At 43.8% G+C, this 25,091-nt stretch overlaps 1 protein-coding gene and 1 long non-coding RNA gene across 10 annotated transcripts in view; both read right to left on the bottom strand.

Annotated features, from left to right (window-relative positions):
- Positions 1–14,104, bottom strand: part of MACROH2A1 (macroH2A.1 histone) — a 46,209-nt gene extending 32,105 nt beyond the window's left edge. For 4 of the 9 annotated variants that reach the window (XM_080555617.1, XM_080555615.1, XM_080555616.1 and 1 more), the window contains exons 1-2: positions 13,959–14,104; positions 5,520–5,720 (exon numbers count right to left, since the gene is read on the bottom strand). In XM_080555617.1, coding sequence (XP_080411743.1) covers positions 5,520–5,691 — 172 coding nt within the window. In that variant the 5' untranslated portion in view covers positions 5,692–5,720; positions 13,959–14,104. Of the gene's footprint in view, positions 1–1,199; positions 1,601–5,519; positions 5,721–7,336; positions 7,506–9,152; positions 9,306–9,338; positions 9,401–10,572; positions 10,633–13,958 lie in introns of those variants that run through there. The other 5 variants (XM_080555613.1, XM_080555614.1, XM_080555611.1 and 2 more) reach the window with 5 other exon arrangements.
- Positions 14,105–16,472: 2,368 nt separating this feature from the next.
- LOC308177820 lies at positions 16,473–24,509 on the bottom strand. Its single transcript, XR_013939427.1, has 2 exons — positions 24,423–24,509; positions 16,473–23,908 (listed from the first exon to the last, which is right to left on the bottom strand). It is a non-coding gene; the product is annotated as an uncharacterized lncRNA (long non-coding RNA).
- Between the last annotated feature and the right edge of the window lie 582 nt (positions 24,510–25,091).

The raw sequence follows: 25,091 nt of genomic DNA on the forward strand, positions 1-25,091 counted from the left end.
ATTAAAATATAACTTGAATTTAACAGTTATCAGTGGGATAAAGTTATTCATGATCAAGATGTAAAAACAAAAAAGCCCCAACAACCCTAACCTACCACTGTGTACATTATCTCAATATGACACATCAAAATGCAAATTTTGATATTTACCCTTCTGAAATAAATATCTATACTGGCTAATCAGTATGCATTGTGAGGGCTTTTGTTATGTGAAAATGCTTTCAGTTATCGTTTTTCATCAAACCTGATCTGTGTGGCTTGGAGAATACAGTGGGACCCTGACCTGGCAAGTCATTTTGTGTAAACTCAGCTTCTGTAACTAGAACAGCCAGTGAAATTTATGAGACTACAAGTTAAGACAGGCACATGCTTAAGTGTTTACAGGGCTGGAGCCAAGGGAAGTCTTATCAGTGAAAGAAAACTCCTCATTTACATACATCTGAAGCAGACTAACTCATGCCTTTATTAGTTCAGAAAGAAAGTTAGCCACTCAAATGATAACAGTGCAAAGTTTTAAATCTAAAGTGGCATTTCTTAAAAGCATAGCTGTGAATCCCACCTCTGTTAAGAAAATGACTCAAGCCTTACGTAAAAGAGGAATTTTACAAAGGAGCTTTCTATAAAGGTATTTTTCAAAGGTCTCTGCGACCTTGCTGTATTTTAGGCCCAGTATTAATCCATGTTAAAAACACCCTGCATCTGAAGAGGTAGTTTCATGCTTGCTTAAATAGAGCATGGGTCCTACAAGCCCCTTAATTTATTTTAAACCTCTTCTGGGACACAGTTTGTGGCACAACACTGTAATAGGGATTAGCGTTTCTAAAGCTGCCTGTTTAAATAGAAGAAATGTATCCTGGTAGTGAATACGTTTCAACTGTATCAAATAGATACTGTCAATTAATTCCCTTCTTAAATTTCATTACTCCCTAAAGACCGCTATTATGTTGTCTCAAAATGCCTGGAACTTCAATCTGCTTTTAACCTAATGTCTTGTTTTTTAGTGTGGCCCTCTGAGCTACCCCTCTGCCTGAAAGCAGTTCAGCTTTACTTCTGCTTTGACAAACAGGGCAAATCATTGTTTTCCTCTGTGACCCTGTAAAAATGTTCAGCAGCGAGCAGAACACGAGAGGTGAAGAGCAGTTCAAGCTGATTAGCTTGCATGTTGGAAAGTGAGCATCTGAAGCGAGCAGTTAAACTTACTGCATTCGGGAAGGACTTTCATTTTGCAGCCAATCAGCAGCTGGCCTAAGAAAGTTTTCCACATCGAAAATTAATCAAGATGAAAATGCAACGAACTGAGCTCCAGCACATGAACCTCCATTAAGGGATTCTGGTGACATCAGAAAGCCTGAAAACAAAAACTCGGGTAAGCACCAGAATGCCTCAGACGCAATTCTAACCCTGGGACCGAAAAGGTGCTTAGTTTACATTTTGACAGAATACATGATCAACAATACACAATGGGCAATAAAATCCCACTGGAAAAAAAGTCTAATGGAGAAACCAGACATTTTTCTCCTACCTTACTTCAGTAAGTACAGAACAAGTATAAATCAAAGTCTTATTTCTTCTGTATTTCTGTTCTCCTGCTGTTTTATAAACTTCTCCTTCTCCTTATTTGCTATGACATTTTGGCAAATGAAAATTATTTACAGCACAGAGAAAGCGACTGGGGGCAAGGGGGAGCAGAAATCGCTTGCAGGCCCGGTTCTTGCTACCTCTAAATATACTCAAGAGAATTTTTTTTTTTCCAAGGGCAAACGAGTGTCTTTTAGTGAGTAAGAGAGTTTGGACTATGCTGTAACCTCTGCAAGCTATAGGTCTGAAGGAAAGATAACTGTTTACTTGTAGGGCTGGATCAGTTCTGCCAAATAAAAACCATACGTCATCAGAGCGGCTGCAATGCCCCAAACGAAGTCTGACCTCTTGACTGGCTCAGTATTTTATTTGATATTAACTGATATGCACTACTTTGCAGAGAAAATAAGGAGTGGATGTAGTTTTCCAAACTACACCTATGGGGAGATATACAAGCAATGAACAATTGTAAGGGAAATACCACAATTAGGAAAGACAACAGAAGGAACTAGTAACATTGAACTTCTTGCCAGTTTAAACTAGTTAATAATGCTTAAGACTAGTTCTATAGCATAAGCAGAAACTAGTCAGTTATTCTATGTCATCTCTCTACAAGATAGGCAGCACTGTATGAACTGTTACTGCCAAGAAGAAATAAGAACCATACATTTTAGTTCATCACGAACACTATTCCTCTGGAGCAAAGAAAGGAAGTACGTCCACTTGCTTCAATGCTGGTACAACACAAATATGCATGGCACAGCAAACATGAAAAGTTTTTAGTTCACAGCAACTGAAACAGCCAAAGTAATTTGCGTGCTAAAACAGTACACATTCCTTCTCTTGGAGGTATACAGTACACAAACGTGCTAACAAAAGCACAAGGAGAACACAAATGTAGTTTGAAAAGCACTTTGTTGAGCAGAGGCTGAAGAAGGGCTTAAAGTCCAAACAGACACACACACTACAAGAAGTTACCGAGTGTGCATTTTCACTTTTTGATGAATAGCAGTGTATATATGGTAACAAGAAGTTACCTTCAAAGTAAAAAGCAGATAAAGTCATACCCACAGATGGATCCGGAACAGAACTGTAAGTCTGAACAGCTGGAAGCGTTATAAAAGTTCAAATCCCAAGCTGAATAAAAAAAAAATCCCAGATCTGAGCACATTATGGCCTAATTTCAGATTTACATTCAGAGTTAAACTTTTGCACAGGCCAGCAAAATTTAGCACCTCATCTTCTACAGGATTAAAGCCAGTGCCATATTCTGTACACACATGAACTAGTTTTCAAACCTTAGTAGGTTTCTTCCTATTAGGTCACGTTTCTGTCATTTCCCTTCCCAGTCTTTTCTAAAGATCTTCTTTCCTGCAACTGCTTTTGATATTTTATGTTTCTCCTCTCCTTCCTGGATGCACAGGATTGCTTTTTTGATTTAGCCAGTTTATTATAGCACTTTGCATGGTCTCATTTCTATTAGGTCACATTCCTCCTTTTATTTTGAAAAGGTTCAAACGCTTTCATTTAGCCTCAGATCAGGTGCTGACATGAGCATCTTTGAAAACTCTCCCATAAAGAAGTCAAGATTTCTCTGGTTTCCTGAAATAATAATCACCAAGAAGTTAAAAAATAAAATAACACCACACAGAAGAAAAATCTCTAAGCATCCCATTTCCAGGAAGTATTTCTGAATCACACTGAAAATGATGAGTTACTTGAAGTTCAGAAAATATACTCATTATTAAAGGTAAATAGATTATGCTATATAGAGTGTAAAAGACTTAAAGAACGGTGGAAAAAAGTCACCAGACTGAAACAGTCATAAAACAAAACTATTACTAACTCGATAAGGAAAAAGAGTGTTTATGTTTTTGAGATGCATCTATGTATAAGAATGAAAGAAAATCCTAATCCTAATACAGGATCCTAGGACTATCTACCTTACCTTTCTTTTTTTTGGGGGGGGGGGGGGGGGGGGGGGGGCGGGGAACAGCAATACGAAACGCTTAAAAGTGTTCTGAAGGAGAAGAAAGGAGGTACTTTCCCCCCCAATAGCTTTGCTCCCTCTTCCCCCCCGCCCATTTTTCTATTTCCTGACAGAGTGATGGGTATGAATTTATTTATTTTAGATCTCAACCAGTTTCCAAGGATGCATGGCAGTTAAAGAAACACCTCTATTTCCCCAGCCTATTCTCTGCTGCCTAAGCTATCACTGCTTGAGAAAACCTTTAAATCAAAGAGTTAACCAATAACATGTGCTGCTCATTAGCAGTGCCTTGAGCTCACCTGCACTGTTCTGTTTCTTTAAAAGGGCAGCATTCAAAGCCCCATTCACCCTAAGAAGCATTTTATTTGAGTTGTTATTGCTCTAAGCAGGAACCTAGCTGAAGGAAATGTTAATTTTTAAGGCCATCTATGAAGTTTAAAAGCATTCTTTTAAAGAAAAGGCTCAAATAAATAAAACCATGAGCACGAACAAGTGAAAAAAAAAGTCTGATGGCTTAGAAAATTCAATAATGTAATATAAATACCTTACAGAAAACAAGCACTCTTAATTTTTATCTGATGTTACCAATCTTTAGGGTTGGAAGCTTTATAGAAAACAAGCCTATTTCTATCCTTCATTGTCAATATATATGATGAGGCGTATCTAAAATTGCCTTAAATGTGTATGATCATAGCTGTCAGACTCAGGTCATGTGTTATATATACTACATGCCTTGCTCAAATCACAGTGAAAAAAAACCACAACTGATTACAGCTTAAAGACCACTATCCCCTGAAACACTTGCATCTGTTGCAACCATAACACTGAAATAAGCACATGCACTGTACACAGAATTTCTTTATGAGACATGAGATCCAATACAAGTTTTTTTTTTGTAGTCATGCTGATAGAACCTGTCTCCCAGCACTCACCCATTTAGCACTTGTGCATTTTGCTAAATCCCTAGCTTACAGGTACATGCTTGCAAGTCAGTCTGGCCACGTGAATGCAACCTGAATTGATCCTTCATTCTTGTCCATTTTATTCCGGAAAAAAAATGGTACTGCAAAAAGTCCATATGTTGATGCTATTGCAGTTGGGGTTCATTTTCCTTCAGAAGACTACTTTATATGCTGTTTTGTGGGGTAAATTTGCAATGTCATAAGTCTTGTATGAGCAAAGAATTGCTATGTAATGCTCTTTACTTGCATATCTTGTTGAGGATGTCTTTGGACAAAGCACTTTCTTCCACTGAAGTTTCCTTCTAAACAGAGGACAAAATACTTTCAGCCTCCAAGAGGGCATTGTTAAGATGGGATAAACATTTAAGGTGTTCTCATTCTGTTGTGATGAGAGAAACAGAAAAATGACTACAACCAAAAGCAATTAAGCTATGCTGATCTGTGGCAGAGGAACAGTGTGCATTTACACACAGACCCCATCAAACTGCAAAGGGCCTACATAGTCTCAAAAATAATCTGTAAATTGAGGAAAAATGCTTAAACACCACCGTAAGCAACCTGAGCCCTGCGTAAACACTGAGAAGCTCTCTATTTAAAAGGAACGTATTCCCTTATCAACAATTATAACCCAAACAAAGCCACGAGGCACAAAATCAGAGCAGGAAGGGGACTGCAACACTAAAGGCCTAGCCCATACTTCATGTCAGTAAGAATCCTTCTGACTGCCTATGTGGAAAAGTGTGTTTACAACAGGTCAAAGCAAATCAAATACTGCAATGCACAAAAGCCATCAAAATTCTGACGTAGGGGTAGCTGTACCTTGGTTTTGACTAAGATGCAAGAACAACATGGCACTTAAGTCAGCGGTAACTTTTTATTTAGTCTAAAAATCAAAGGATCCGTTAATGCTTTTCCATTAGCATAGTGTGCAAATTCACTTTATATTATTTCTTTAACTTTTGCTATTTCACATTGTTCTTCAAAACCTACCAGTCAGATATTCCAGTACAGCAGCCATGTACACTGGAGCACCTACACCAATTCTGTACTTCGGGTGGCCTTTCTTAATATAACGCAGCATTCTTCCAACAGGGAATATGACCCCAGCCTTTGCAGAGCGCGAAGTCTTGGTTGACTTCTTCTTCCCACCCCTGCTGGACATTTTGGCTGTATTGGGTCTGGAACAACGCTCTACATATTAAGGAAAAAAAAGATAAAATGTTATCAAGAGGGAATACAGTATTTAAATGATTTCAAGCTGTAATCAGAGAAGCAACTTCATATAAATTGGCTTTGGAATTACTTTTCTGAAATTTCTAACGTGTTAAAACTGGCACCATTAGTGGAACGAAGTGTGATAACCACCTAAGATGTAAAATTGAGCTTCAGCATGAAAGCAGAGGATGCTTTCTGCAGGGAGAACTGTCATGAATCTCTGCTCTCCTGGAAAAACTGTTGATTTGGCATTTGAACAACCACGGTAGGACTGTTATACTCATGAATAACTATGATCCCAACTAGGAAACCATATCCACACTAAGGCTCTTGTACATTTAATTTATGTTCCCTAGAAGCACGGATTTTCAAGACTGTGCGGATTTACAGAACACAGACCTATGCATGGTAAACTACATCTCCTGTACACTAAATGGGTTTTTTAGAAAGACCTGAAATGAACCCCTTGAGCTTTGAACCTACCAGCATCCAGCTACCTCCACACTGAAGTTAATCAGATTCCTAGATGGCATGTTGCTGTGGTACAACCTTCTGTCTGCTATCTTTCCCTAATATAACAGTAGTCTAAACACCCAGCAGCTATCTGACAACTGCATCTCAGTTTATCTCTGTGAAGAAACCTGCTGCTGATACAGCTGTCAAATATTTTTTTCTCTCTTTGATTTCTGCTCAGGCTGTAAAATAGAAGCTGGCAAACCCAAAGAGGTGGAGAGTTTGCAGATTCTCAAAGTGTCTTTGAAGGTTTAGGCAATGCACTGGGGTTTGAAATTAACTCAGTGGGAAGGAGGCTGTTCTCCCCCTCCCCCCCTCCCTCCAGCATGTCTGAACTCTAGGAAAACCAGTGGTATACATCAGTGATACATCCCGGCTCTTTCCTGGATGCCCAAATTTTACCTGATATGAATGCAAAGTTGTTGCTGTGTTTATGTACTCAGCAGAAACTCTCCAAGCCTGCTTTCCCATCACAGCAGTTAGTTCTTTGCTTCCCTTTCTATTTTTTTCCTCATGTTTACGCTGAATTCTCTCCTTCTCCATATGAACTTAACTGTATTTGCCAACCATCTGAATCCATGATTGCGTGAACTCAGAATTAGGCAAAACAGGTTCACCAACTCTAATTTTGCAACTACTGATCTGTACTGACATGTCCTGGAGTCTTTTAAACCTCAGTGAGTCACTGAGATACAGACTACGTAAGTATCAAATCAAGACCACTCAGGATAAAAGAAATTTACAACTTAAACATTTATTTTCCTTTCCACCTCCACACTTTACTCATCAAGGACTCTGTAACTGCATAGCACATTAAGTAAAATAAATGCAACAAGTTTATGGCTTGTTAAAGGTAAACAGAACAATCCCACCTTTTTAGCTCAGACAAAAGTCAGGCTACGTTTATGAAAGTGATGTCAAAATCCAGACAGGAAACTGGAAGTAGGAAGCCATCAAAAGCCCTGCTTCCCCTTTCCTTCGCTGCAAACTCGGCTCTGTAACAGCTCACGCTCTGTGAAGAGGACATTTTCTTCCCTAGAGAAACCTCCTAAACTGGAGCCCACAGCTGGTTTACAAACCTTTCAATTTAGCTGCATTTTGTCATCTTGTTAGCTCTGCCATTGTTCCGAGAATGGCTGGGTGGGGCTTTCACTTGGCTACGGGCTTTCTGCCTGCAAATTCTTATGGTCCATACTCCATTTTCATCAGCGCTACAGATGTTTAATCTCACAAATGTTAAGAAGTTCACTGAATTTAAGCAAGAGAGAAAATGGGCATGAGAAACAGCTGTGCTTCTAGCTTCACCTGTAATTCCTTTGTTTTGTAACTGATAGGCGAATGACAAAAATCAGATTTTTTCCAAGGAAAACCTGCAAGCTTTAAATGGTAAATTTATATTAACCATTTGTAATTGAATTTTAGCTGTCACAATAAAGTACATTTTGTAACACATAACACTTCTAAAAACAGGTCATTAATTCCTTGTGAAAATCCATTTGATTTCCACAGCTATAGCAAGGATCCTGATGTGCGGAACAGGTTAGCTTGGGGAAGGAAAAGCTGAAACTGAACGCCCTGTGTTCATTACAGATCTGACCTCCTAACTGGTATGAGTCTGAGAATTGGGATGGGAACAATTGAATAATCTACTCGCACTTCTACTGAGGGGAAAATAAAGGAAGAAACAATTCAATTCAGCAGAGATGTTGAAAAAGGAACATATTTGTTCTGGACTGCCTATTTTCCCAAAAATCAGGATACAGAACTTGCACAGTCCATGTAGAAGGAAGATGGGAAAGGAGTAGAAAAAGGAAGCAAATAATGGAGAAGTTCTGGGGCTTCTTGTCTCCCCTGAGCTGAGCAATTGGATCAGGTCTTTGAGAGTGACACAGATGTGAGCTCTCACAAAGCCTCTCCTCAGATGGCTGTGGTCTTGATCTGTGGAATCCAGCTCACTGAGTTTATGGGATGGTCAGGCTAGCTGGAAGACAATATGGAAGTCCTTATTTCCTGATGTCATTTTTTTTTTTGTTTTCCCTTGGGAGAATGTCATCCACCCGTGAGCTGCTACAACATTTGGATCAAAGCATGAGTAAAATACGGGGTGATATAGACTTATTGCCAAAGTAGCTTTGAAGGAGCTGCAGTAAATACAGCTCACCCAACCTAAAAATCCAAATGGAAGAAATACATGGATGGCCACGCTGTAACTGGCAACAGAAGGAGATGAAAGAGCACTGCCCTTTCATTTTCAGTTCCAAGACAATGATTATTCATAAAGTAAGGGAAGCAGTTCCTTCATATGTAGAAACAAAAGTTACTGTGAATCACTGTCCCTGGATAAATATCATCTACTCAAAGTGATGCTAAGTTTGTTGTTAACATACTGCCAATTGTCTTTGGTCATGCTCAACCAGTCTCCCTTATCGGGCTGGAGCAATACACTTTGCTTTTAGTTTCCATCATATTTGGAGATCAGGAAGTGTTCTCCCCTTTAATGTACTATTTTCTACTTAATACCTTCAAGTTTCCTAGCATCTGCAACTATCTAACGCCTATCCATATATAAAAGCGTATTTTTTTTTCTTGCATAAAAAGATTATTTTACTTCTTCCGCAAAATCTAGAGGTTCATTTCCCCTTTTATTTTATACTGCTGGTCACATTTCTCTCAATACTTAGGATGACCCTGGAAATATCCTGACAACCCAATCCTCTCATACTGTACGTTAAAGAGCTATCTACTTGTAAGCGCATTTACAAAGAAAAACTCTGCCCAAACCAGAAAGCTGGGGGCTTGCCTACTGAACAAAGCAAGCACTTTTGAAACTTTTAATATTAAATGTAAAATGTGATAGAGTTTCAGAGCCTCCTGTCTCAAGGATCCCATCCTTACCAGACATAATGAATTACTGTCTTTACATACTGGGAGTGAAGGGAGGGAAATTCCAGTTCAGTTCTAAGCACCACGTTTCATTTTGCCAACCACTTGATTTGGAAGGGAAAAGAGAGCGTGGAATGGAAGAGCTTTTTTGGGGCTTAATCATGGATTTGGGATCATTACAGAACTTGCTTGTCCTGCCTTTGAGCAGAGCGTTGGGTGGCCCAGTGAGCTCTCAGAGACTTTTCTCCAGTTCTGGTTTTCTATGGCAAAAGAGAAGGGAAAGAAAAGAGATTTCACTTGCAACAGCCACAAAGAAATTTATTGAAGTTAAACGTAAAGAGCAGGGCAACAGATCAAAAACCAAAGAAAACTACGTGCCTTACATGTTTTCGAATGGTTTATCTTTGTAGCACCAGAAACTCTGGATCACAGCCAACATTAATGAACCAGAGCTGCTTGCTGAGTCACTGCTAGCCAGCAGATGAGGGAGGCAGTGCTTGCCAAAGGGAACTTTATCACATGTACCATAGCTCAGACAAGATTTGGGCAGGTGGAAAAAAAAAAAAATCACAGTCAATGGACCAGTCTTTTCCTTTCTTACTCTTCTCTTGCCTTTGCAATGCAATTACTGAGAAATTTTGTCAAATGCTTAGCGTCTTCACAGTCTTGACAATAAAATGATATAGTTTCAAGGCGACAGTTCACAGAATTATCACTGTGATAATCATGGGATATCACTGAGGGGTCAACTTCGATAAGCCCACCTTTGACTCTGACTAAAATTTAATGCTGTGCTCTCCAGTGGCTCTGCTGTGCTTGGACACAGATTGCCCCAGCTGCAGAACGCAGCACCTGACTCACAGCCTTCTGAAAGCCTCTTAAAGACTGTAGCAAGATTCATGCCACTTTCTAATGTTTCAAAATGTACAGAAACAAGAATGTGAGGGTATTATATTAGCTCACAGCAAAGACTCAAACAAGGCTCCTCTGCTGTCAAGCGTTTGCAAGCCACAAATAAATATCTTAAGAAGCAAAATAATATTCAGGTGTAGCAAAGAAATCAGCATAATTAATATTTTTCTGCTTGAAGCTGGCTGTTGGCCATAGCTTTCTGTACGAAGGCTGATACTCCACTATAACACACTTTTAAATGCCATCTACATTAAATGTCCACAGGCATGTGTTTTTCTGAAAGTTTAACATCAGACAGTTCTGGAGGCACAGACTGCACGTCCCAGCCAAGTGATGCCTGATTTCTGATAGCTCAGATACCACTACTTCATTAACTCAGTCACTCTGACCCTTTCATCCACCAGCAGCAATAAAAGACCACTCACTATTAATAGTTTTCAGGTACTGCTTTTTAATGACTTCAAAAATTGCTGTGAGTTCCACTGCTGTCAGACAGGGATTGTTCTCATCGTGGGCTTACCTTGGTGTATTAACTGCACTCAGCAACCAGATGATTATATTTAGAGCTACAGGATCACATCTGTAAGTATAGGGGAATGCAGGAGACCATTACTACAACAGGACAAATACTAGGATTTAGTAATTATTTTTCTCCTCTTTCCCATACAAAGACTAAGCTGAAAAGTCCACTTTTGTATCGCAAGGGCTTAACTGCAATGCTATTTTCTTTCCATTATTTCAAAAGATTAACAAGTAAGTGCTGCCACTCCATCTTAAATCTATTTATGTACTATAATAGATGCTCACTGAACTCGTTCTGAAAAGGTACACTTGAATTTGCTTTGACAACTAATTTGCTGTGTTCTTGGCTAATCAGAAGCTAGTCTGACATATTTATAAAATGCACTGCTTACAGAGTCGGTAAAAAAAATGGTCTCTAATAATGCTTGCCTAGCACAACAGTGTCTCAGGCTGTGACCGTGGTTTCTAGGTACTACAGTCATAAAAGAAGAGCTAATAACTCAGTAACTGTTTGGTCTGACGTGATTTCAAATTTCAGCTTAAGTGCTTTATCAAAGAAGCAATTCTTTGTGGTCTGGAAGAGAGGAGTGAAACTGGTTGCACAACAGCTGTTCCAGCACTACAGTAATTTCTTATCTGCAAAGGTAGCAGTATACATTTATTTTCACATGAAAACCTGAAAGAATATTCCTCATCTACCAGTGCCCTATGGATGTACTCTTTTTTTTTTTGCTGAAGGTTAGTAAGACTCAAACTCCCATCATGAGAATGTAGAGCAGGACGAAAAGAGAAATAACATTTTCACCAAATCTGCGTGCAAAACAGAATACTATTGCACAATTTTATTCAACTGGCAGAAGTCCCTTCCTTCCACAATGGGTCTGAAACCTTGAAACAAATATCCTCTTAATGTGTAAATGCCCACTCTGAACAGTGCTGGGAGTGTGACATGAGTTTTAGCTGGGCATCCTGCCACCAATAGTCAGGAAAATGTAAATACAATTGTATTCGCTGACCGCTGTTGGGAGTGCTAGCAGGAAAACAAGTCCAGTTGTGTGTTGTAGCTATTTGTATAGTAGGTAGGAAGTGTCAAATTTGGTATAGGACCTTAAATCACTGGACTGTTTATGAATTCAGCGTTCAGGAAAAACTGTTTCAAAGAACATTTTGAAAACTTGTTTGCCACTTGACATTTTGGACACCAGTGAAAACACAGTAAAGAATTCACATGGATGCTTCCAAGGGAAAACCCAAAAATTTAATGAAGATGTTGTACTGCTGAGGGGAGGGAGTGCAAGAACTCAGCCCACAGATGAGGCTGTGAGTGATGTGCTTCTAGCATCACCCTTTTTGGAGCAAGGGCCACAAGCTGAATCCTGTCCATCTGTTCTTCAGGGTGGGTCTGGGTAAGGCACTACAACCTCTCTGTGCACAGAGAGGCTCTTGTTTACATCCCTCCCTGACAAGTGAGCAAGCACTGCACCTAGAACACTTCTTTTCCAAATCCACCTCTCAGAAGCACCGCGCTGACAAAGCCTAATGCTCACTGACCTGCCCCTGGATCAATACTCTTCCTCCCAAGGGAGGCTCTCTCTGGAGGCTCTTTTTTCCTCTTGTGGCATCAGTTAACGCTTCCTGCTCCGTTATCCCTTCTTTGCAATTTTGCAGTAGCAGGTTTTTCTTTCTGCTAATGCTGATCTATAAAATAAGCAATACTTAAGCACTCTTCCTATATTACCATCATTAGGCCAAATTATAGCCTTAACTATGAATTCTTAGATCAGTTACGGCTTAATTTGCACTATCAACATTTAGTTTTACTGGCAAACAGTACTCTCTGCCTCATACACAACAAAACAAAGTTACTCTTTAGGAACCCAAGGGGCCTAAAACATTTCAGTGTGCAAGGTTACAATATATAATACAGCAAAGTAACCTGCAACCACTACCTGGAAAACACAACCGCCACCACAATGTAGCAACACAGCAAAATAACCTGGGAAAAAAAGCAATGTAACTCCTTTCTTTCAGACCACTTTTAGAAATACACTCAGGAGTTGGCTAGGGAATGCTTGATACAAAATATATCATGTTCAATTGCTAAAATGTGTTCGTCGAAGCAACTGTAATTGTCTCGTTCATGCCTGAACCTTTCAACTCAGTGCTGTGCCCAAGAACCCAGGTTCGGTTTCCAGTAGCTGCTCACTTGCTGCTTAGCTCATTTACTTCGACCGACTCTCAGGAACGGGGGAGGCAGCGGATCTGCAAAGTTCCCCACAGACCTGTTGCTAAGTGACAGCCTCACATAGTCCTGGGGAAAAAACGGTCCTCCACTTCCACGGTCGAGAGAGAAATAACAAGCCTCATCCAAACCCCATCGCAACAGCCGTTTTCTTTCCATCAGCACAAACGATGCAACCTGGCTTACACCACTGGGCTTCCAAACACGCTGGCTCCAAACGCCCGCTCCAGATGCGAGCGCCCCGGCCTTCTGCAACTTACTTTGAGAGATTAGATGGAAACCAAAGGATTACAGGAGATGCGAGTTACGGAAGCAGTCGTTCCCCTCGCCGCCTGCTACGTGCGCGAACACGTCGGTCCCCTGCCTAGGTCTGGGTGCTCTGTAAGATGCCCCGTGCCCTAAGCCCCCGCACCCACCTTTCCTCGCAGCCCCTACCAGGGACAGCCCGTGCGGCTGCCGGGCTCCCGCAGGCAGACATATTGCAGCCTACACGGGAGGTGACAGCTCGGAAATCACAAGGGGCCCCTTTTCCAGCCGAACGCTGATTTTCACCCCTCCTGGATGCCTGTGACGGGTCTACGAAAGCCATTCGGCTCGGTTTTTTTTTTTTGTTTTTTTTTTTACCAAAGCCGTTCGCGTTGGGCAGGTAACTTTTACGCCGCGGGTTCTCCACCCGAGGCGGAGCGGGCTGAGGACACCTCCTGCTGCTCGTCGCCTGCAGCTGGCGGCGGGCGCTGCGGGTCCCCGGCACCGGGCTAGGGCCGGGCCGGGCCGGGAGGGCTGAGGCGAGGCCGGGTCCCGGCGGGCCCGGCGCCCCCCCGGTGCAGCCCCCACCCCGCAGCCCGCCCGCCGACCCCCCAAACCTCGCTGCCACCACCACGCCGGCTCCCCCGGCCTGAGCAGACACAGGCCTCCACAACCCAGGCGAGACAAACAAAAAAAAACCACACCCAAATTCACCCCAAAACCCAACCCCCCCCCCCCATCCCCCTCAGCGAGGGGGCTGCCCCCGGGACCCCTCCCCAGCGCCACCGCCTCCAGCGGCCCCTCAGCGGCGCCGGCAGCGGCCCCGGCCCGCCGGTAAGGGCGGGCGCGGCTCCCCCGTCCCCACACGCGGCCACAGCCCCACGGCGGCGACTTACGGCGCGGTCCCGGCCGCAAGATGTCTGCCGGCGGCCGCCCCGCTCCCGCTGCCTGCGCTGCGCCCGCGGGGCCAACGGGAACGGCTGGGCGGGCTCCCACAGTGCCCCGCGCCGCGTCCCTCCCCTCCCCTCAGCCCCTTCCCTCAGCCCCTCCCCGCCTCCTCCGCCCCTCACGGGGACGCCCCCGGTCTCCTCAGTTCCCCCCCGGTCCCCTCACGGTCCCCTCACGGTCCCCTCACCGTCCACGGTCCCCTCGGCGCCGCCACCTCCGTCCCCTCCGCCGCCCACCCTTGTCTGAGCGGTGCCCGCCGGGCTGTGGAGGCGGCTCTCCCCGGTTCCCCTCAGTTCGCCTCAGTTCCCCTCAGTTCTCCTCAATTCTCCTCAGTTCCCCTCCGTTCCCTGACGCCCGGCCCCTGTGTGGACATAAGGCCTCGGCCATCGTGTACAAAATGTGCCCGCTCCTAAAGGAGGGAAGGCAGGGGAGGAGACGGGTGGGGAGGACAGAGCGCGGGCTCGGTGCCGCATCCTTCCCCGAGCGAAGTTCCTTGTTCGGGGAGAGAGGAGGCACTGAGTCGTTGCGAGAAATGCTTTCTTCTACTGTACAAAAGTGGCTGGCTGCCATTTTGCGAAGGCCCCAGATGGAGCTTTTGGAGGAATTCCTGCTGTGGTGGCACAGATGTCCTTGAGCGCACCTTGCCGCATCGGGAGAGCCAGCTCCCTGCCGCCCGCGGCCCCTGCCCGCACCGGCTGAGGGTCACGGGGCAGGGACTGGTGTCCCCTCAGCACGTTCCCTGCTCCTGCTGTCCCCCAGCTGCTCCCAGGCCCTTCTGCTGCTCCCTCTCGTCAGTGCCCAGTGCAAGACACAGCCTGTGGCCTCTTCCCCTCTGTCCCTTGGTGTTGCTGGAGCTGTGACAGGTGACAGTGGCAGTGGCACAGCATCGTTGCCATTAACTCTTAGGGGCAAGGGGTGAGAAAGGCAGAGGAACAGCAGGTAGAGGCAAGGAGTTTCTCTTCACCACCCCATGCTCCAGCTCTCCTTGTTTTGCTCAGCATCAGCACATATTCACAGAAGCTTTGTCGTATGATAAAGAAAGCAGAAAGGAAGGGAGTGGTATAAAGGAAGAACGAAAACTAGAGAACTGGGGGAGGATTATATAAAAGAAATGAGGGTTAATATCGCCCCTGGCCTGAGACACATCACCCAAAAAAGTTTCTGAAATAGATGGAGAGAAGGCACAGTACAGGCAGGGCTGTGTGCAGTGAATGTGGCCCCCAATAGCAATACCATGCAATTCCGCTAACCAAGCTCAGTAATTATAATTTTGCTGTTCTCATCCATAAAAATGGCCAGGATCGGTCTGGTTTTTAGTGCGGCTAAACTCCTGCTCTCCCAAGACATCCCTCATTTCATTGCAGTGCAGCGCACAGTCAAATGCAACCACGGTCTGGCTGTGCTCCCTGAGCACTAATTGCAAACCCAACGCTATTCACACACGCAGTTTTGCCTAACAAAGACTCCCCGCTAAGTAAAGCACCGCATAGTCCCTGACAGCCCTTAACCTAAGGATATGGATACAGTACTTATTAGGCCATCTGCCATGGCTCATCTTACACAGCTGAGGACATGCTCTGCTTTCCAGGTTCCCATCCACACACGCCGTCTCCCTCCCACCTCCTCCTCCGCGTTCACACCGCAGTAAGCACCGCTCCTCTTCTCTTCCCTTGCCCACACAGGAGCCCTTCCATGGGCTGTTGCAGTGCGTGGAGCAGAACCGCTCCTCCAGTGCTCGGCTCTCCCCACCCCGTTTTGCTGTCACCCACACGAATGTTATTTAAAAACAAACAAACCAACCCAAACATCTCTGTTGACGTGAAAAGCTGGGAAGGTCTATATGAATTTAAAGAACCCGCAGTATTGTTTGTCTAATGGGACTGATACCCAGCGACCAGGTGAAGACAGTTATCTGCAAACCAGCATAGGTTGCTGTCTATACCCTTCTACTGTCATCGTTCATGTTCTCTGTTTTTAAGAGGAATCTCGATCTTGTGCCTTTGAAGAAAGCTTTCCAAACACAACTGGAGAGAATTTCTGAAGTTCGCCTGAGCTCTGCCTGAGTTTGCAGAGAGCCTGAACAATTTGTCCATGGAATAGGATGCTGGCGCAGAGACTGATGTTGATCATTGTAATGTTAACACTGACTGCCTCACCTCCCACCAAAGCACAGATTTATCATCCTGAATGTCTGCTGGGTCTGCAAAGAGGGCTCATTTTGGCTGGCTTTGAAAGGACAGAGTGGCACAAATGATTGTATAAAAGGGAGCATTGCTTACAAAACTCTGTAAAACTACACTCCATAAACTACCTCACTAAAACAAACTTTGGCTTAGGTTTTATTCCCTTTGCCAGATTAGTGATGTATTTATTTAGATATAGGATGATAAAAAGCACCTTTCCGAGAGCTCTGCTGCTTTTATGATTAATACAAACAGTTTGTGTTCTTACATTTTTGTGGGTTTGTTTTTTTTTTTTCATTTTGACATCCTGACTCTATAATCAATTTGAGCAACCTCAAGGGACTATTTGCAGAAGATAGTTTTAAGTGATTGAGAATCTAAACGCCTAACTTGTTTATGCAGCATAGGTGGCAGAGAAGGAAATACTGCTTGGGAGGGGAAGGAGCAACGCAGGGAGGGTTGCAGCTGATGTAATCCCCTTAAACTTAGGTAAGCATTTTCACTTTGGGATAGCTATCTTAATTCTGAATGTGTCACCTCATTTGTCAGTGGTGCTTTTGTGTGTTTATTATATTGGATATTTAGAATACATGGCCTAGGTTACTTCAGTTTGCTGAAATATCTTCTCTGGATTTAGTGTGCAAAGCCAGCAGATCCCTGCTGGTTTCCTTCCACCTTCACGTGGTCAAGAGAAAGTTCAAATTCCTCAGGAGTGACCTACTTCTCTGGAGGGACTATCTGAACCTCCTTCAGCTGCTTAGTCTGCTCTCTTTCTTTCTGCAGACTATACCACTAATCTGTGCTTCGGTTAACTCCTTAAAATCAGGTCACAATCACCTATATATACCCATAATTTGTGTAATGCTATTGACATCCTTGCGTTCTGCGTCAGACGGGCACAGTGACCTCCTACCAAATCCAGTCAATGCTCATCACGCTTTAATGCAACGCACAGAGCCAGCATCCGTCCCCACTGAGCGCAGAGAGCATTAACTGTGATTTCCAGAGGGCTGACACTGGCCTCAATACAGGTTGTTATAACCCACCATGGTCGTTACTGTTATGAGAAATTCTGCACTACGGAAGTCAGACGTGTGGAGCAGATCTTTTCTTTCCCTTCGCTCTGGTTTCCTGCCACGATAAAGATATGCAGATTCCCCGTTATTCAAAATTAACCCATCAAGATCAGGAGCTTATGCAAGAGAGATTGACCACAAACGCCTGGAACTGTTGCTGGAACCATAGCATGAGTTTTGATACCTGTTTTGTGCAGGGTCAGAACCAGTGATCATAATGATCCCTTTTTACCTTCATTATATAGACAGAGAACTGCAGTTTGGTTTCCAGCATCCTTCAGAAACCAACAGCTGACTTTGTCAAAGCGAGCTGCTGTTTTACACCCAGCCATCCTCTACCATAGGTGAAAGGAATGGATCCCATTTTCAGATAGCCACTCCTTGCTTTGACATTCAGGTCCCAACAATTGTGAGTGTACTCCCCTGCTGAATGTAGAAAACAATTATTTTTTCCTGCCTCAATGTTCTCAAGGCACTGTCAACTCTATATTATTGCCAGACATGTTATTCTGTAGCAGAAGCGCCAACTGGTGCTAATATGTTATGGTTAGATTAATACTTTCAGAGCAGAAGTGGGTGTCTGGGATTCATTTTCCAGGCTGGTAAACAGAGAGGAGTTAGTACAGATAATTGATGTCTTTTGTTCAAAAACCATTTTTTTTTTTTTGGTGGCAGGCAACCTTTTGTGTTTTTCCAAAAATGAAATTTGTAACAACCAAATTTTTGAATGTCTATGCTGTTGCTGTAATTGTTTTCTTCTAGAAAAGTATCATCTATGCAACTTTTTATCAATGTCCCCTATCATACACACACACAAAAACCTTTAATTGCTTTGAAAATTTTTTAAATGCCACTTTTTAAAAAGGAAGACAACCTTTTTCCATTTTAAATCTGGAAGATGAAAACCATGATGATACTTGCACTTTTTAACCCAGATTGTGAAGTCATTTATACAGCTAATGGATGCTGTGATTCAAAGACATGCCAAAAATCTGTAAAGTCGTAATTAATCTGAAGAGTTGGGAAAACATTAACCTCCAATATAATGCATTTCAAAACCTGCTTCTTCAAAATAAAAGCGACCTAATGCATTTCAAAACATACTTCATCAAAATAAAAGCAAAATGCCGTTTTGAGTTACCAAGTTGTTAGCAAAACTGCAGGATGACGCAGTGACATCAGGAAGCATGAATGCTTGTCTCCCAGCAGTACGGAAGAAGCGTGCTCTAAAATAAGACTGAAGCACGCTGGAGCACACAGAGAGCAGGCACACTTGTCTGCCTCTTATGTGTAGTGTCAGCCTTCTGCTCGGAGCGTAACCTGGTTCAGGTTGTGCATTAAGCAACGCAGCTCATTTTCTTCTGCTATTCAAAGCAGCCTCTTGCATGACTGCATTTTGAATGTCAAGTGGCTGGGGAAAGTTCTGTGTTATTGTGCAAATGAAGTATTAAATCTAAGAGCTATGATTTATATCATTAAGCCAGAGGATTCAAAATTACGTCCCATGATGGTCTGCTCAGTGGTTCCTGGTAGCTGGTGGAAAGCTTGGTGGATAGTCAGGCAGTAATAACTCACATCTCTTATTTTTAGTTATTAAATCCCATAGCTTCCCCAACATTAATTTTCCATGTAAGCAATAGCTATAGTTGCCAGAGGGATTTTATGTAATTGCAGATGGTAGGAGACAGAGTTGGTAATTGCAGAAATGCAGGGGGAGATGTCCAGGAGATGATCGTCTATTAAGATGTGGCTGTTGCTATGGCATACTTTACTAACTGCTCTTCTGCATGAGAGCTCGCTGATGCATCACTTCAAATAACAGGTTATTTTTAAAATGGACCCATTTCTTTGCCTCCAAGAGAAAAATCAGATCGCCTCTCTAAGGAATATTAATTAAAAAAGCTCCTGTGCTGGACAACAGATATTATATAGAATATAGTTCATGAAGGAGTCAAGAGATTTGGCGTCCGCCATAGTACCAGGCAGCTCTGAAATCAGCGGCTTCCATATTCATCTCATGAGACAAACCCTCCTCTTTAAATTCAACAAAATGCACAGATACGAAGATCACTGTCACAGCAAACGGAAGATTGCTAGGGGCTAACATCCTCAGTTTAAAATGCCCTTTGTGAATCCGTTCAAATCAGAGACCATTGCACTTCCTATTTATTTTGAAGAGGGTTCTCTGTGCAGAGAGAAAACAAAGCAAGAAATGATGGTGCTGGATGCTTGTGTGGAATTGTTCCTGCATGTTTGTGCCCAAGCAGAGCCATGCGGTGCCGTCACAGGGGGCTTTGGGGAAGGACCTGCAGCGCTGGGGGGTGCTGCTGCAGGGCACCCCTTGCTGCCTCCAGGCTGGGAGACGTAGCTGGGGTGGGCTAAGGAAACAGGCATGGCTGAGGAAACAGGCACGAACCGTAAATGTGGTAACGCTGGCTCAGCAAGATCTGCCGTGTCGGTTTGTAACAGTCCACCTCCAGCTGCTGGTGGAGCAGAAATCGGAAGAAAAGCTGTGTGTGGGGACAACACACACGTTTAATTCAGGAATACACATCAGCAACAAGTTCCAGTGTATGCTCTGCTCGTCTTAAAAACCTGCATGCTGCGAAGAGTCAGTGCAATGACTGGAACACACGAAGGTTTTCCCATAGCATGGCTGGAAAACAGCAGGAAGGAACAAAGCAACATCTCCCTCTGCGGGAGTCACCTGCACTGCACCGCGGGGCCAGCCAGGCCAGCAGCTGTCCCAGGCATGGACCGTGACCAACTGGGCCTAACTGGAGTCCTGGTTTCCTGACAACTGTTCAGAACTTGTGCTTTTAAAGAGCTTACACATGTTTATGAGAAACATGTGATTATTGCTGGATTTATTATTATTGTTATTATTATTATTATTATTATTTCTCATGGTCTTTGTGATACGATTGTGCTCATACGTACTGCTTTTGATGGGGTAACCAGCATCCAACTATGTACCAACAAGCAAACAGGTCCATCCTTCTACATAGTCCTTTGGAAGAAGGAACTTATTATTTTACCCATTACAAAGGCAGGAAAACATCAATGCCCAGAAACCAAGCACAAGCCTAGAGATGTGAGACAGACTTTTATTTTGTCGTTTCCACGCTATGTCATTAGGCACAGTAAGAATAAACTGGTGTCTTTAATGTATAAACAGAAAAGCATTTTTTTTTCCTTTTTTTTTTTTTTTGACAGAAAAATATTCCTCGTTACCGTATTTACATAAAGCCCTACAACTTATTTTGGGATATGGTATTCCCTTCTACTTGCTTCTTGCTCATTCATCGGATGACATTTTTGTTCATAAAAAAGTGGCTTATGGAAAACATTGGGGTGAATATCATTGAGGAAAATGTCAGGATATTTGTTTGGAGGTGCCTAGAGGGTCATTGCGGGGCTTGTGGATCAAGCAGGCAAGCAGAATTAGGCTCACGTGTCGGTTGACCTGTCCCACAACTCAAACCATGGAAATCAAAGCATTCTCCAGGTGATACTTGTGGTGAATACTTCCCGAACAATTCGTAGACTAGAAATACAGTCACATAAACAGTTTATTGGATAATAAATGAATATGAAATATGAATATGTAACAAAATGAAAATCTAAATCTAAGTACTATTTTGAAAAGGAAATAGTATTTGGTGACTTGCTGAGTGTGCTGATTGTTGTGGACAACCCCCGCCGCTTGGGAATATGCCTCCTAAATTAATTTTTTATTTCCCTACATGCTATGCATTGAATTCTCAGAGGTTTCTGTCTCATTAATATCATAACATTTTTTCTAAGGTCTGGCCAGCTTTTAGAAAATAAGAGATGTGCAGTTTTATGCTAAATTACCCTTATCACAGATGGAAACATTTAGTAGGGCACAGCACTTCTCTTGAATGCACCTCATATCCTTAAACGGCTCTCTATATTGCTTTTCCACTGAAGTTGCTTTTTTTTTTTGGTACTAAAATAAAGAAAAGAAAGCAAAATCCTAATTTTCTTTCCATGCGTGGCTTTGTTAAAAGATAGGCATGCAGGAATCCTCAGTGAATGTCCACTTTCTGCACCAATCTCGTTGCCCGTTATCATGATATACTTTGAGTTCTGCATCTGTTTACACAATTAAGTCCACTGCTATATAATTATTTGAAAGATATCTCTGGAAACTGGATTTGGCAAATGAAGCTACATCTGGTTACTCAAACCGCTATCTCAAGCCTTTTTCATAAAATACATTTATTTATTTTTTAAACTGAGGGGACTTTTTTCTTGTTTCTCCTTAGACTCATTTGCATTTCGTTATTCCTGTGTTGTTCTGCCCAACATTTTCAAAAGTGATCAGTGATTTTGCAAATCAGATCTTTTAGATATCTGTCCATTAAACAGAGCTACGAAAATCATCGATCACTTTAGAAAGCCCTGCCTTGTGTTTTTCTCAGTCGGATTTAGCGTGGTATTTTTCTTTAGCCCCTAAGCACTGAAAGGGGACGCCGAGCTGATGCCGTTAAGGAGCTCAGCCAGCAGGTGGAGTTTAAATTGCGTTTAAACAGCAGAACTTCTGACTCGGGTTTAGGCTGAGCTGGAATTGTGCTGCTGGAAATGCCTCTTACAGACCCTGCTGGAAGAGCTTTGGGTCCTTAAAGCCTCCATCAGCTGCCAGACCACTCATTTGTAGGCCACATCACATCAGAGAGATGGTGCAGGTAGCTGATGAACGCTCTCGCGTTGACTTTGGAGTAGCTGTGGAGGAGCGCCAAATAATTGTTATTATGTGTGAATTAATAAAAAAGTCAGCTGTCAATTTTATACCTACCTGAACCGACTGGAAGGGAGAAGGAGCACTCAGATGACCTGAATTCCTTATGGAAGCATTTTTATTTTTTGCTTTCATTCCCAAGAGGAAAAAGATCAGCTAGGATTTGATGGCAATACTTTGCTGGAAGCATTATTAAGCACTGAAAGAAACGAGAGGGTCAAGCAAGAGCTGACAAAAATCATACTGTTCCTTGGGTAGCAATGGGAGGCAGATGAGAGAAGGGTTTATTGCATCTGTCACTGAGCTGTATTCTGAATCCAGCGCTGAACAACAGCCAAAGCACGAGAAGCCAGCGCTGGCCGAGCCCTGCGAGCAGGATGTGTCTAGGGCTGGCATCTGCCCGGGAATGAAGCCAGGCTCCGAGGCTTATACCTCCGTCTTCGAGATGAACTGTGTGGTCTGGCACCACTTTATCTTACGCTGAGAGCTCTGGCTTAAGGTTAAAGGCAAGACCTGATTTATGAAGGCCGCTCCGATAAGCTCGTCTGTTCTGGAGGCAGCTTCTGCTGCTATCCAGAAGTCAGGGCGGGAAGCGTGCAAGGCTGCGAAGAAAAATGATCACGGGCTGTGCTCCAGCTAATGGAGATGTAAGCACTGCTGGCACATAGAGAGGTCCTTATGTCACAGGCTGCAGCCAAAAAAAAAAAAAAAAGAAAAAAAAAAGAAAAAAAGAAAAAAAAATTAAAAAATGATTGTACTGTACTGTGGTGATTTGAAGGCTGAAATTTTGCTGAAATTTTGCAATTTCCTGACACGACTGGCTTGCAGAACCTCACAGAGATGCAGCCTCCAAAACCCGGAGTAATGCTGGCCACGAAAACAGGCAGGAGCATGCAGAAAGGGAAGGGAAAGCCAACAAGCCAAGCAGATCGGGGCCTGCCAGGTTAGCCTGACTTCCTCCGAGCTATGCGAAAGAAGAAAGGAAATTGGCAGCCATTAAAAGCAGCTGATGACACAGCCCTATTGCTGCTGAGACAATGCGGATTACAGGCAGAGCACTGAACAAAAATGTACAGGCTGAGATTTCAGCTTGCAGAGGCCACAGAGAAGCTACCGCTCTAATCCAAACCAGATCCATTCCTGCGCTGGGGGCACTAAACCTGGGACAAAGGGCTCAGAGGAGAGATCCGACGCAAAACAAAAAGTGTGTTCAAAGACATTGACACGGGCTGCCAAAAAACTGCTGAAAAATGCCTGGGTTTTGGAGGAATTGAAATGTCTTTCAGGCCCTGGCGTCTGCATCCAAGCTCATATACTGCGATCAGCAAGGCACCTGCTCAGCAGAATGCCTGAGAAAGGAGGAGGAAATAATGGGAGCCATAAAACTGAGGGCTGAAATGCTGCTGACGTCTCAGCACCCATAAGGGACGCAGCAGCTAGTGAGCAGATGGGCAAACTGCGCTGGGTCCAAGCAATGTTAAACAGAGCTCTAGAAAGAATTTACTACCGAGTAACCTCAGCTCAGCCAACGCCTTTCACCTGGCAAAAAGCAAAAATTTCTCCAACCTGAGTGCCAAAAAATGAAAGTTGGCAAATGTGCAGGGAGAGGCAAGCAGCTGTGGCCGCAGAGCTGGTTCCCCCCCCAGACAGCGCTCCCCGCTCTGCTCCTGCAGCGGTTTGCTTTCCTCCTTAGGAGACTCCACGGTCTGAAGGCCCGTGTGATTGTTTTCTGCCACAAAAATGGGCTTTGCTGCTTGGGGGGATCCGTCCCGGTCCCGTGTCTGACATTTTGGTTTGACACCGTCACGCGGCACAGCTCGCCAGGAGGCGACGCGCGGTTGGCACCTTGTGCCATGGAGGCTTCTTAAAGACAGCTACAAAAAGCAAAGAAGATGAATGGTGAACTGCAACGCCTTCCCTGTCTCCCTGTGCAGTGCTTCATGCCCAGTGTCAGCATGCCGTGTACTTCAGTGCCTACCGACCCAGCAGCCTCATGCCTGCCCGTATGGAAAGGAAAGAAAACGCGTGGAGGGTGAAGGCTGCAGCTGCTGGCGAGCTCTAAACCTCCCTAAACCAGAAGTAGGATGCTTAGCCAAGATCAGGCTGTTTCTCTAATTCAGCCTTTTCTCATGTTATTTTCTTCAGACTCTAAGCAAAATCTAGCAGCCGATGTGTGGAGCACGAGGTCTTTGCACCTGCAATCAGATGGGAGCCCAACAGGAACGCGACGGTTGGGTTCCCACACACTAACTGCGATCTTTCCAGCACGCCGAGTTTTATTTCAGACATCAAAAGAAGTGAGCAGGCATTAAAAGAGAGAAGAGGGAAAGGATTCCAAGTTGCTATATAAGATAAAAGGAGGGCTGGGGAGGCGACATATGATTTTACCTTTGGAATTGCATCTGAACCTGAGTCGATCAATGCTCAATGAACTCGGGTTCGACTCGGGCTTGCTGCATACTCCGTGTGACCTCGGCCCTCCCTGGGGAGGTGGAGACAACTTCCTCGGAGAGCATTGCACAACTGGCTCTGCTGTAATGCTTCTGAGCTGGGCTGAAGTAACTTGGGGCATTTCACAGTTTCCGCGGATGAGGAGTGTTTGGGCAGCCACCAGGGAGGGCTGGGGCACCGCAATCCGCCCGTGCGCCTTTGTGCCCGGAGGTGTCTGGAAGAGGCTGGTGGCATTGCAGGGATGTGCCAGAGCAAGGGAAAACCACTCTCAGGCTGGGCAGAGCAAGGCTTCGCTTCATTATTCAGTAAATTACAACAGATGGTTTTAAAATTACATCATCTGCAGTAACTTTTTGTTTTCTGCAGAGATCCATGCCATCACCTCAGCCTGAAGACAAAGCAGACAGTGGATGTTTTATTACCGCCACATCTTTTCCTGTTTCTACCAGTCAGAGGGTGTGAGGAGGGAGAAATGTAGGATGAGGAAGCGCCATGGGAGGGAGTTATAGGAGATCACCACCTTTGTTTTCTAGGAAATTCACGTTATTTTACTGAGAGCCCCCTGTTCCCATGCTTGATCCTGTAGTGCATAGCTTTAAGATTTCA

The sequence above is a fragment of the Anser brachyrhynchus genome, assembly GCF_964034855.1.
Source record: "Anser brachyrhynchus genome assembly, chromosome: 14".
NCBI lineage: Eukaryota > Metazoa > Chordata > Aves > Anseriformes > Anatidae > Anser > Anser brachyrhynchus.